Source organism: Chelon labrosus, assembly GCF_963514085.1.
Source record: "Chelon labrosus genome assembly, chromosome: 13".
Lineage (NCBI taxonomy): Eukaryota > Metazoa > Chordata > Actinopteri > Mugiliformes > Mugilidae > Chelon > Chelon labrosus.
In genome coordinates this window covers 19,632,403-19,644,561 of record NC_140346.1, presented here as the reverse complement: position 1 = coordinate 19,644,561, position 12,159 = coordinate 19,632,403, and the positions used below count along the sequence as shown (strand labels likewise).

Below are 12,159 nucleotides of genomic sequence, written 5' to 3'. Positions count from 1 at the left end.
GGCTGTCTCTTTCAGGGACTGACTGCCACATGTGCAGCTATGGTTCAGGGGTCTCCTGTCAACTGTGCTGTTAGGACTGATAGCAGCGATGGTGCATATCCTTCCACTGCTTCCTCCTATGCATTCACCCAGTACAGAAGTGCCTCCTCAGCTTGGGACTGCACCCACAGGCATAGCTGCAGGCCAGAGTGGAGGGTCACCTGCAGGCTGCAGCAGTCGGCCAAGGAATCTCACCAGGGAGAGTGGGCAAGATCTGTTAATCTGTTGCCAAATGGTGTCATCAGCAGTATCCCTGGCAGGCTTGGATGTTGTGCACGAGAACATAGAAATGGCTTCCCCAGTGGTCTTGAGTGTAGGGAGGACCAAGACACTGTTGTAACTTTCTGTGAACAAGAACTTTATTTTGCGTCTTAGAACAGTGAACACAGTACACTACACATGTTTAGCTGCTAAATAGTAACTTGAAGATCTGTAGCCACTTATTGCCATATTAGGCATGACCCTGCAGACACTTTTTGTTCATACTGGGAGGACAAGAGGGATTTTTTTTTAACCACATTTAAACACAGTGTTTGTCTAACAGTCAGGAATTGTCACTGTTGTAATCTTTCATCATGTCTCTTAACATAGTCCAGTCAGCATCAAGCTATGTCCCATAGAGGATTTCCATCCCGCCCCTTGGGATGATTTGAATGTGGGTGGAAATTGCCCAGATCATTCTAGGGAAGTCATGTTCCTAGGAATCAGGACATTCATGTGTAAAGTAATGGATCAGGAAGGCACGCCAGCCATACTTTCCATGGAGAGGTAACTACTCAGAAACACGTCTAAAACCCTCTTAGGAGGGTGAGTGATCATTCGGCTGTGTTAAAACAGAGACAAAAAAGCTAAATAATACAATTGCACTTGAAATCTCTTGCATAATGTCTCTTTATTTCCCTTTTGTTGTGGAATTGCTGGTCCTAGAATTAAATGCACATGTACTAAATGAAACCATTGTGAGGGGCAAATTAATTTTTCCTTCTTTTCCTAATACAACAGTAGTTTACATCAAAAGCAGCTGAACTGATAGATAGCAGCTATCTATTGGTTCCTTGTGGTACTGCTGCCTCTGCAGGATAAATTACAGGATTATCTTGTCTGATCTTATCTGCAAAATTCAACTGTTCAATGCAATGTGAGTTAGCCTGCCTGTAATTTACAAATTAAGCGGGTCACCTCAGGCAATACACTTTGCATCATTGGCAGAGATGTGGAACTGATAATGATGGAGTAATGAGACTGATTCTGATCATTTTGGGGATTCAGAAGAATTTTATTTTGGTCAGTTGGTGTTAACACGACCCATGATAGCTTTTTTTGTGTTCCTCTCTGGTCTCAGCAGGATTATGTAACATTTGGGTCCAAACAGCGCCACCAAGAGGCCAAAACTGGAGGCCAGGATGGCAAATACCTCCACTGTGTCTGCATATTTGCCTGGTGAGCTGATGTAAGCAGGGACAAAGGCCACCCACACAGCACAGAAGATCAGCATGCTGAAAGTGATGAGTTTGGCCTCATTGAAACTGTCTGGAAGATTTCTCGAAAGAAATGCGATTAGAAAACTGAGGAAGGCCAGTAGACCAATGTAACCTAATAAAACTGCAAAACCAACAGTGGACCCCACTACACACTCATAAACTATTTTATCATTGTGGTATTGTGTGTTTTTATAAGGAGCTGGTGAGGAAGATACAAGCCAGGCAGTACAGATTGCAGCTTGAATAAAAGTAAGAGCCAGAACTGTTCCTCTCTGCTGCACAGCACCAAACCACTTTAAACTGCTTTCACCTCCTGGCTTAGAGGCCTTGAACACAGCCAGAACCACCATGGTTTTGACCAAGATACATGATACGCAAAACACAAAGCTTATTCCAAATGCAGCATGTCTCAGCTGACATGTCCACACTCTAGGACGTCCAATGAATAGTAGTGAACACAAGAAACATAGCTTAAGAGACAACAACAGCTGAAAACTAAGTTCAGAATTGTTGGCACGTACGATAGGTGTGCTGCGATGATAGATAAATATCCCTAGAACAATAGCACAGATAAATGTGCCCAGCAACGAGGTGACTGTCAAGCAGATACCCAGAGGTTCATGGTAGGAGAGGAACTCGGTTTTCTTAGGAACACAGTGGTCATGCTGGGGGCTGGACCAGAAGTCCTCTGGACAACTGAGGCACTCCAGGGAGTCTGACAAAAGAGAGGAGAGAGTGAGATACATATGGGATTTAATATGTCTAAATTAAAAAAATAAAAAAGAAACAATGAACACCCACTGGTCTCATTATTAATCTTTCCCTCAGAACAAGGGATGCAGTCAAAACAGCACACAGGTTCCCCCTTCATTCTCACCATGCGTGTACCTGGAGGACAGTTCTCACTACAAACTGAGCGGGGTGGCTATAGGGAGAAAACAAGTATCAGTCATTTTACACTGCTGTAAACTGCAATAGTGCTATAGAGCATTCAGAAAAAAAAAAAATAAATCAAAGGAAACCTTTTTGAGTTCATAATTCCAGAAGATTTTGTCTTCATCAATTGTAATTTCTTCACCTTTGAAGGCTGACTTTTTAACTTCACCCACATTCTGAACTATCGTTCTTCCATCAGGGAGCCACAACCAGTTTAGGATATCATATATTGGTAAGACATCACCATTCTCATCAAATGACACTTGATCACCAAATGATGTAGTGAAGTTGACTTTTTCCATGTAGTGCAGAAGCTGTGGAAATCAAATCGAGAAAAATTCACGATAACAGACAAAATAATCATTACTAAGCAGGCACCGTGACAGTTACTATATTCAAACACTAAACACCACAATGAAATGTTCTGCTAAATAATTTACAGTGAGGTGTAACTTGATCACACCTGCCACGGCTCCAGTCTTTGCAAATTCCCACAGCTATTACCACTGAAAGGCCCTTTGCCTGGCTCACACTGCAACACATCATCAAGGGCATAGGCCAGAGCATACACAGCCTTGTACACATTATACTCTGATCTTAGGTTTGAAATGTCCAAGAACTCACTCTCCACAGACTTTAGATTTTCCTGTCCAGTGCAGAGTGCTCCCCCTCCTTCCACCCAGCCCTCTGGAGGTGGTGGAAATCTACACTGAAATGTGAATTCCCAAAACTGATGTATCTGAAACATATTAAACCCAATGTGTTACAAACAAATAATACATTTTTCTAGCAAACACCATAATTGAGGGTTAAAATCTCACCATGCTGTTGTTGTGGTATAGATCAGGATGTATTTTTGACAGGAAGTCCCTGAGCCCTGGTATTTCTCCTCGACGGATGGCAATGCCTAGTGTGCCACCCAAGTATGGCATGTAGTGAGGGGTCTGGAGCACATCAGATGCTGTCCAAACTTCACTGGCAAGCCACTGCAGGCCTGTCACATTTTGCCTCACTACCTGTGTAAATTATACAAAATATTTAAACTCTGATAATTTAGTGTCTAATCTTCTAAATTGTGGTAAATACAGGTGTTGCACAGTTAAAGGCTCCACTTTGTTACGACTTGGCTCGAGGGTCACAACATGAAGTGGAGACGGACAGAATTACAAAAATAAGTTGATTGTTTCATTAATTCCCTTATAAAACAAGAACAACACAAAGGGTAAGCCATTGTATGGTTTCTTCCACACTCTCACAGGTGTGGCTAGTTAGTGCAATGAAGCTTATGCAGCACACAAAGACTCCCCCAGGAGCAATGAAAGAAAATAATGAAGGCCCTCTGTCATCTGGTCAATCTAGTTCTTGTGTTTAGAAATTTTTTTAGTGTAACTTTCACACTGATGTATTAAAAAATTCAATATTAATGTTGAAATTTTGAATTTTTATATATATATGGATATATTTAAAATGTATTTAAATTCTTACCTCTTCCATGATGTCAATCATGAAACTCTGATGTGCAAACACTATGACCACACGAGCTGTGGATTTCTTCATCACATCCACAATCCTCCTTGCTTCAGCTGGGTCACTGGCGGAGGGCAGAATCTCTATGTAAGCCAGACAAACTTCATCTGACAGACTCAGCTCAGACTGGAAGGATCTGGCAGCGTGGAGTCCATAATCATCATCACTGATCAGCAGACCTGCCCAGGTCCAACCAAAGTGCTTCAGAATCTGAATCATAGCGCGCACCTAAGAGAACACAGAGGAGAGGGATAAGCGCACAGTAAAATATCTGATGTTATATACAGCGAAACATTAACATTAACCAGCACTGTTTTCTGAGGCTTAATTACTAAGAATATTCTGCAAAAAAAATAAAAATAAATATTAAAATCAATAATTCTAATAATATTTCTATTATTGGAAAGTTTTGCATTTAAGTTTGGCTGATAGATTTTCACCTGGAAAGCATCACTTGGGATCGTCCTAAAGAAGGACGGATACTTTTGCCGGTCAGTTAGACAGGCACAAGTGGAAAAATAACTCACCTATGAAAGACACAGAATTTGCATGCTAAAATTATTCAAAGATATTACAGACTATTTCAAATTTTAAGATTGATTACATTGTGTGTTCAACTGACATTAAGTCTGAAATCAGATCTCACTGATTGAAGTGAATTACTAGATGATTAGGCATAAACTTACCATAGGTACTCTGTACAAACCTAACACAGAAGAGATGGCAATAGAGCGTGTAGAGGAAGAATCACCTACAATCCCTAGGACTGGAGGGTTTCCTACACAGTTCTCATCTAGTATAATTTGTTCCTCTTGACCATTGACTAATGACAGTGCTGCACGGAATGCGATTCTAAGGTTGGCACAGTTGTCGTACAGACTGTATCCCAGAGTCACATTAGGCAGCAGGTTGGAGTTTCTGTTGATCTCATCAATAGCAAAGGCCATGGTCTGGGCGCGTCTAAATCCCACAACATCAAAACTAACACACACACACAAAGAAAAAACAGAAATGGATTACTATAACAAATACAACTTACTATACAAATCTGTGATGTTTAAATATGCAAGTCAGATGAATAGTAAAAACTACTTCAACATTTAAAAGGAGCAAATATTAAATTAGTGTACATAAAATATTTAAAGAGGAATATATACAGTGTTCTTTTCAAATCATCCAATTATCTTATTATTTTCTTCCCGAATGCTCAGTTTTGTTGTCACAGTGACATACTTACCTATGACAAGAAAGCTCATGAGGCTCAGAGGTAAAAGACAGATCAGGAAGGACAGAGAAGAGGTTGCTTTGAAACAGTCCACCCAAAACCACATCTCCAGCCTTGTGAATCCCATTCAGATGAAACTGTCCCTGTAACTGACAAGAGGAGAAGAATGGAGGGGAGGACGCACCAGAGGAAACGCAGGAATACAGCCACAAAAGCAAGAGCAAGGTGGCGTGCAAAAGTGAATGCATGTCTTTTGTCTCATTTAACACTCGTCTTAGCACTGCTGCTTTGTCACACCTTTTTATTAATTCAGAGCAGTTTTCAGTCTTGCACTCCACCAATCAGGGTAGATCAGGGCAGGGCCTATAATGCATTTCATGTGCTATCATGTAGTATTCAATCAGAATTAATGTAAATACAATCTCACAAAGACGGCGTTAGTAACTTTGCCAATCCAAATTTTAATTGTGTGTCTGTAATGATTGATATCTACAGAAAAAAAACATGTTATCTCTACACTGCTTTTATACATTATTTATTTAATGTCGCAGAGTCTCTTTCCTAATGCCTTCATATTTGAAACGAGTAGTAGAGGTTGAACGATTTCTGTTTTTTTTTTTTTTAAAGTCAGCTAATATGTGGTGAAAGGGTGAAAGTCGCGTCAACATCGACGTCACACATAAAAACATAGTAGTAAGTAATGCTTTGCAACAATGACATCTATATGCTTGACTTAAATACATATTCTAGGGTCTCACACAAAGGATGCTACGGAGACTGTTCTGCGAGGTTATTGAAGTTTGAGCACGGGCTACTGATAGCCTACTGTCGGCCGTAGCCCATGCTATAAACACCGTCAGTCTGACACTTCTCATATATGGCTCTCGCTCTCGCTCGGCAAACTATAACCTCTACCATGAAACTCCATTTCTCGCATGGTGCATTAACTGACATCAAGGACAAAAAACACTTCAACCGCACAAACAATATCAAATAATAGAACTCACCCGTTTTCTTGGAAGCAGTTGTTAATGTCACGTGATCAGCGACTAGTTGACTTTCTGCTTAGCATCATGGCACAGCAATAAAGTCGACCAGTTGACTAGTAGGTACAACCCCTAGTACAGACTACATGGCAGACAAAAGTTATGATTTCATCAAAGTTTACAATAGCCAGTTGTTAATACTACAGCTTTAACAGTTGGTTTCAAATACTGACAACTTTATGTAGATGTAGTTGGTGCTTCTCAACATCTGGTGGAATTCATTCACCTCATGCATCCTCACAGACATTATGTTTTTATTTTTTATTTTTTATTTTTTACATAATTAGCCTGGAGAAGCATACACTGACAATACACAGAGGGCACTGCTTCTTTGATTGACACGTCTTTTTTTCTGCTTTATACTCATAAATTAGTAGATAATGTTCTGATTATGTGAGTGTCAGTGATGCATTTATTTCAAAATAAATTACCTTGTTTACCTCAGTGCATTAATTGTTAGTGCATGTGAATATTCTACAAAGTGCAATGAATATACTCTCTTAATTCACTCACATATTTAGCATTTTTTGTCTTTCAAAGACTAAAACAATCAGTTGAACACAGGAAAAACATGTAATAATGAAATAATTCAAAAACATTTCTTTATTGCCTCAAGTTTTGTCAAGTGATTACAACTGAATACAAACTAAAAAGTGTTGAACTACCATAACAACAAAGATTTGATGTACTTTTGAATTTGAAAAATGAGGAGTGCTCATTTCATGAGTTGGTGACACCTCGACCCATGATAGCTTTCTTTGTGTTCCTGTCTGGTCTCAGCAGGATTATGTAACATTTGGGTCCAAACAGCGCCACCAAGAGACCAAAACTGGAGGCCAGGATGGCAAATACCTCCACTGCATCTGCATATTTGCCTGGTGAACTGATGTAAGCAGGGACGAAGGCCACCCACACAGCACAGAAGATCAGCATGCTGAATGTGATGAGTTTGGCCTCATTGAAACTATCTGGAAGATTTCTCGAAAGAAATGCAATTACAAAACTTAGGGTGGCCAGTAAACCAATGTAACCCAATAAAACAGAAAACCCAACAGTGGACCCAACTACACACTCATAAACTATCTTGTCCTTGTGGTATTGTGTGTTTTTATGAGGAGCTGGCGAGGAAGATACAAGCCAGGCTGTACAAACTGCAGCTTGAATAAAAGTAAGAACCAGAACTGTTCCTCTCTGCTGTGCAGCACCAAACCACTTTAGACTGCTTTCACCTCCTGGCTTTGAGGCCTTGAACACAGCCAGAACTACCATGGTTTTGACCAAGATGCATGAAACACAAAGAACAAAGCTGATTCCAAACGCTGCATGTCTCAACTGACATGTCCACACTCTGGGACGTCCAATGAACAGCAGTGAACACAAGAAACATAGCTTAAGAGACAACAACAGCTGGAAACTAAGTTCAGAGTTATTGGCACGTACTATAGGTGTTCTGCGATGATAGATAAATATCCCTAGAACAATAGCACAGATAAATGTGCCCAGTAATGAGGTGACTGTTAAACAGATACCCAGAGGTTCATGGTAGGAGAGGAACTCTGTTTTCTTAGGAACACAGTGGTCACGCTGGGGGCTGGACCAGAAGTCCTCTGGACAACTGAAGCACTCCATGGAGTCTTATAAACAAGGAGAAGATAGTAAGATACATATGGGATGTAATACAGCCAAAGTAAAAAGAAAGAAAAAAAAATTAAACAATGAACACTCACTGGTCTCATTACTGATCTCTCCCTCAGAACAAGCGATGCAGTCAAAACAGCATTCGGGTTGTCCTTTCATTCTCACCATGCGTGTACCTGGAGAACAGCTCTCACTACAAACTGATCGGAGAGGCTATAGGGAGAAAGAAAGTTTTAGATATTTTACATCATGCAGCACTGCTAAAGTAACTTACACATTATTCAAAATATGGTAAAATGGCCAGATATAACCTGTTCGTTTTCAAAATTCCAGAAGATTTTTTCTTCATCAACTGTAATTTCTTCACCTTTGAAGGGTGACCTTTTAACTTCACCTACATTCTGAACTATAGTTCTTCCATCAGGGAGCCACAGCCAGTTCAGGATATCATATATTGGTAAGGCATCACCATTCTCATCAAATGACACTTGATCACCAAATGATGTGGTGAAGTTGACCTTGTTCAAGTAATACAGAAGCTGTCGACATGTAAATAAGACAATAAGGTAGGAAAAACAGGGGAGAAAAAAAAATCACAACAGGTGAGGTGTAACATGACATCACACCTGCCATGGCTCCAGTGCATGTAAACTGCCACAGCTGTTTCCACTGAAAGGACCTCTCCCAGGTTGACACTGCAGCATATCATCAAGAGCGTAGGCCAGAGCATAAACAGCCTTATACACATTATACTCTCCTCTGAGGTTTGAAATGTCCAGGAGTTCACTCTCTACAACCTCTAGATCTTCCTGTCCAGTGCACAATGCTCCCCCACCTTCCACCCAACCTGCTGGAGGTGGTGCAAATCTACACTGAAATGTGAATTCCCAAAACTGATTTACCTGAAATACAGTAAACAAACAAAAAACTGCGTGTTAGAAAAACAAAATATTATTCTTTCAAATAATTGATCACAGGGTAAAGATTTCACCGTGCTATTTTCATAGCTGTTGTTGTGGTATAGATCAGGACGTGTTTGTAACAAGAAGTCCCTGAGCCCTGGTATTTCTCCTCGACGGATGGCAATGCCCAGTGTGCCACCCAGGTACGGCATAAGGTGAGGGCTCTGGAGCACATCAGATGCTGTCCAGGCTTCACTTGCTATCCACTGCAGGCCTGTTACATTCTGCCTTATGACCTGTGAATCAAATTTTAATAGACATAGAAACTGATATCTTCATGCTAATAAAGTAAATATTAATTTCTGCATATCTTCTGTGTTACTTAAACTAAAATGATAAAAAAAAGTTGTGTAATTATATCAATTTATAACTAAGTTGCATGCAATTCCCAACCTCTTCTATGAGGTTAATCATGTGCGTCTCATGTGCAAATACTATGACGACACGAGCTGTGGATTTCTTCATCACATCCACGATCCTCCTTAGTTCAGGTAGATTATTGCTCCAGGGCAAAATCTCTATGTAAGCCAGACAGCCTTCACCAGACAGGCTAAGGTCAGACTGTAAAGATCTGGCAGCATAGAGTCCATAATCATCGTCGCTGATCAGCAGACCTGCCCAAGTCCAACCAAAGTGCTTTAGAATCTGAATCATAGCACGCACCTGAGAGAACACAGAGGAAAAACTGCACAGTGAAATATCTGATGAATATGTTACACAGTGAATCATGTTTAATAATAACATTCCAGTTTTAGTTTCTGAGACAATACCATGATATTAATTCCAAAAAAAAAAAATCTAGTTAGTCAGACAAAATATATTTTTGTTTTTTGTATCTATTAATATGTTTTCGTTGAACATTTTTTATAAGATTTTTACCTGAAAAACATCACTTGGGATTGTCCTGTAGAAGGATGGATACTTTTGGCGGTCACTCAGGCAGGAACATGTAGCATAATAACTCACCTATGACAGACACAGAGCCCATCCTGAAATTATTTGAATACTTTACCAGCTCTTTGATATTTAAAGATTGACTGCATTATGTACTACTGAGAAAACATTTATAATTTGATCTAATTGATTTAGAGGAATCACTATATGACTCCGCAGAAAACTTACCATAGGTACTCTGTACAAACCAAACACAGAGGAGATGGCAATAGAACGTGTGGAGGAAGATTCACCTACAATTCCTATGACTGGAGGGTTTCCTACACATTTCTCATCTAATATAATTTGCTTCTCTTGACCATTTGCTAATGACAGTGCTGCACGGAATCCAATTCCAACACTGGCACAGTTATCGTACAGACTGTATCCCAGAGACACATTAGGTAGCAGGTTGGAGTTTCTGTTGATCTCATCAATAGCAAAGGCCATGGTCTGGACACGTCTAAATCCTACAACATCAAAACTAACACAAAAGTTGAACAATTTATAATAGAATATATGACAACAACATACAATAACTGTGAAAAGTATATAAACAGCACACAATGCTCGGAGAGATGAATAGGGAGAATCATTTTAACATTTTCAAAGAGAAAATGTTAACCAAATTTTGAAAAATAAATCCTAAAAATGAATAACTTTTGTAATACATTTGATTATTAAACATACATGTAACAAATGCCATTAAAATTTAACCAGTTTTTCATTTTTGTTGTTTCCTCAATAGACTCACCCTTGACAAAAAGGCTGCTGTGGCTCAGAGGTAAAAGACAGGTCAGGAAACATCGAAAAGAAGTGGATTTGAAACAGTCCACCCAGAACAACATCTCCAGACTTGTGCATCCCATTTAGATGAAACTGCCCCTGTAACTGACAAGACGAGGAGAATGGAGAGGAAGATGCTGCAGAAGAAATGTAGGAATACAACAACATAAGCAAGAGCAAGCTGGTGTGTAAAAATGGCTGCATGACTTCCCCCAGCTTTACACCTTTGCTGAGCTCAATCATTATATTTTATTGCTTTGTGGCTCCTTTTTATTCATTTTCAGTGTTGTTTATTCCTGTACACCACCCATCGGGGAGAAACAGAGTACAGTGCTTCTGTGATATTATTCAGTATTCAGTATTTAGTATGTAAATCACCATGTTAATAACTTTGAAAGTTTGATTTGCGTGACATATTATTTAGGTCTATTTCAGTTTGTTACGTTACCTTTATTCTCTCGGATGTTTTTTTTTTTTTTTTTTTTTTTCATGTGTTGACTAAATTTGAGTGTTTTTTTTTTTTTTGGGGGGGGGGGGGCACTGCAGCACCTTTCCCAGAATAGGAATAGGAATCTGGGGTCCCCTCCTGGAGCCAGCGTCTGGTCACCACGTTTTTCTTCATGGGGCCTGGCCTGACTCAGTCTGAGGTGGTGTGGGAGGTAGAAAACTAACTGGTTATAGTTGGGCTCACCTCCACACATAACCAATTAACAAGAGGGTCATCTCCATGCGACTGCAAATCACTGGGAGGAAGCTCTGACTGTTGTCTGTGCAAATGCACCGAACAGCAGTTTGCAGTATTCTGCATTCTTGGAGACTCTGGTGGACCAGAGTGGTGTTTTGTTGCTGAACTTCAGTGCTAGTCAGGGATTGTCCATAACAAACACCAAGCACCACAAAAGGTGGCTCATAAGTGTACTTGTTACCAGTACACCTTAGTCCATACTGCTATGATTGACTTTGTTCAAATCTTCCATTGCAGAAGTGGTTAGTGGGAGCAGTGGCCAGAAGGTTGTCATTTCCTAAAGTGGCGGTCGGTGGACACCACTGGTGAGGGAAGCTGTCAAGCTGAGAAGGAGGCCTCTAGGGCGTGGTCGACCTAAGGGATTTGCATGGACTTGTGGATATGGAGAGGCTAGACGGGCTGCAGCTTCTGCAGTTTCAGAAGCAAAACTTGGGTGTGGGAGGAGTTTGGAGAGGCTATAGAGAAGGACTTTTGGTTGGCCTCGAAGATGTTCTGGCAAAGCGTACAGCAGCTCAGGAAGGGGAAGCAGGGCTTGGCCCAGACTGTGATCAATCTGGGAGGAGAACTGCTGAGCAGGACTGGGGATGTTGTTGGGCTGTGGAAAGAGCACTTTCAGGATCTCCTGAACCCTACCACCATGCCCTTGAAGAATGTGGCAGAGTCTGAGGACTCGGAAAAAATCTTGTCCATATCCTTTGCAGAGGTTGCTGAGGTAGTTAAGAAGCTCCCCAGAGGCAAGGTGCAAGGGGTGGATGAGATTCGGACTGAGATGCTGAACACTCAGGATGTTGTTCAATGTTGCATGGACATCTGGGACAGTACCTGTGGAGTGGCAGACCAG

The 12,159-nt window shown here is 40.6% G+C and overlaps 2 protein-coding genes across 2 annotated transcripts; both read right to left on the bottom strand.

The window, feature by feature from the left end:
• Positions 1-722: 722 nt before the first annotated feature.
• Positions 723-10,654, bottom strand: LOC311498618 (extracellular calcium-sensing receptor-like). The gene is made up of 9 exons (XM_084559280.1): positions 10,542-10,654; positions 4,670-4,964; positions 4,424-4,510; positions 3,942-4,211; positions 3,278-3,472; positions 2,920-3,195; positions 2,543-2,770; positions 2,322-2,445; positions 723-2,235 (listed from the first exon to the last, which is right to left on the bottom strand). Exons 1-9 carry the CDS (start codon positions 10,649-10,651, stop codon positions 1,325-1,327), a joined length of 2,496 nt encoding a protein of 831 aa, XP_084415406.1. The 5' UTR covers positions 10,652-10,654; the 3' UTR covers positions 723-1,324.
• Positions 6,888-8,641, bottom strand: LOC311498620 (extracellular calcium-sensing receptor-like). The gene is made up of 2 exons (XM_084559282.1): positions 7,982-8,641; positions 6,888-7,888 (listed from the first exon to the last, which is right to left on the bottom strand). Exons 1-2 carry the CDS (start codon positions 8,058-8,060, stop codon positions 6,975-6,977), a joined length of 993 nt encoding a protein of 330 aa, XP_084415408.1. The 5' UTR covers positions 8,061-8,641; the 3' UTR covers positions 6,888-6,974.
• Positions 10,655-12,159: the final 1,505 nt, after the last annotated feature.

Excerpts from the sequence above, each read along its gene's own strand:
- LOC311498620 (XM_084559282.1), bottom strand. The coding sequence starts at position 8,060 with ATGGTGAGAATGAAAGGACAACCCGAATGCTGTTTTGACTGCATCGCT. Across the intron at positions 7,889-7,981 it reads AGAGATCAGTAATGAGACCA|ACTCCATGGAGTGCTTCAGT; the intron begins GTGAGTGTTCAT and ends CTTGTTTATAAG.
- LOC311498618 (XM_084559280.1), bottom strand. The coding sequence starts at position 10,651 with ATGCACAAGTCTGGAGATGTTGTTCTGGGTGGACTGTTTCAAATCCAC. Across the intron at positions 2,446-2,542 it reads GGAATTATGAACTCAAAAAG|CCACCCCGCTCAGTTTGTAG; the intron begins GTTTCCTTTGAT and ends TTCTCCCTATAG. Across the intron at positions 2,236-2,321 it reads AAAGATTAATAATGAGACCA|ACTCCCTGGAGTGCCTCAGT; the intron begins GTGGGTGTTCAT and ends CTCTTTTGTCAG.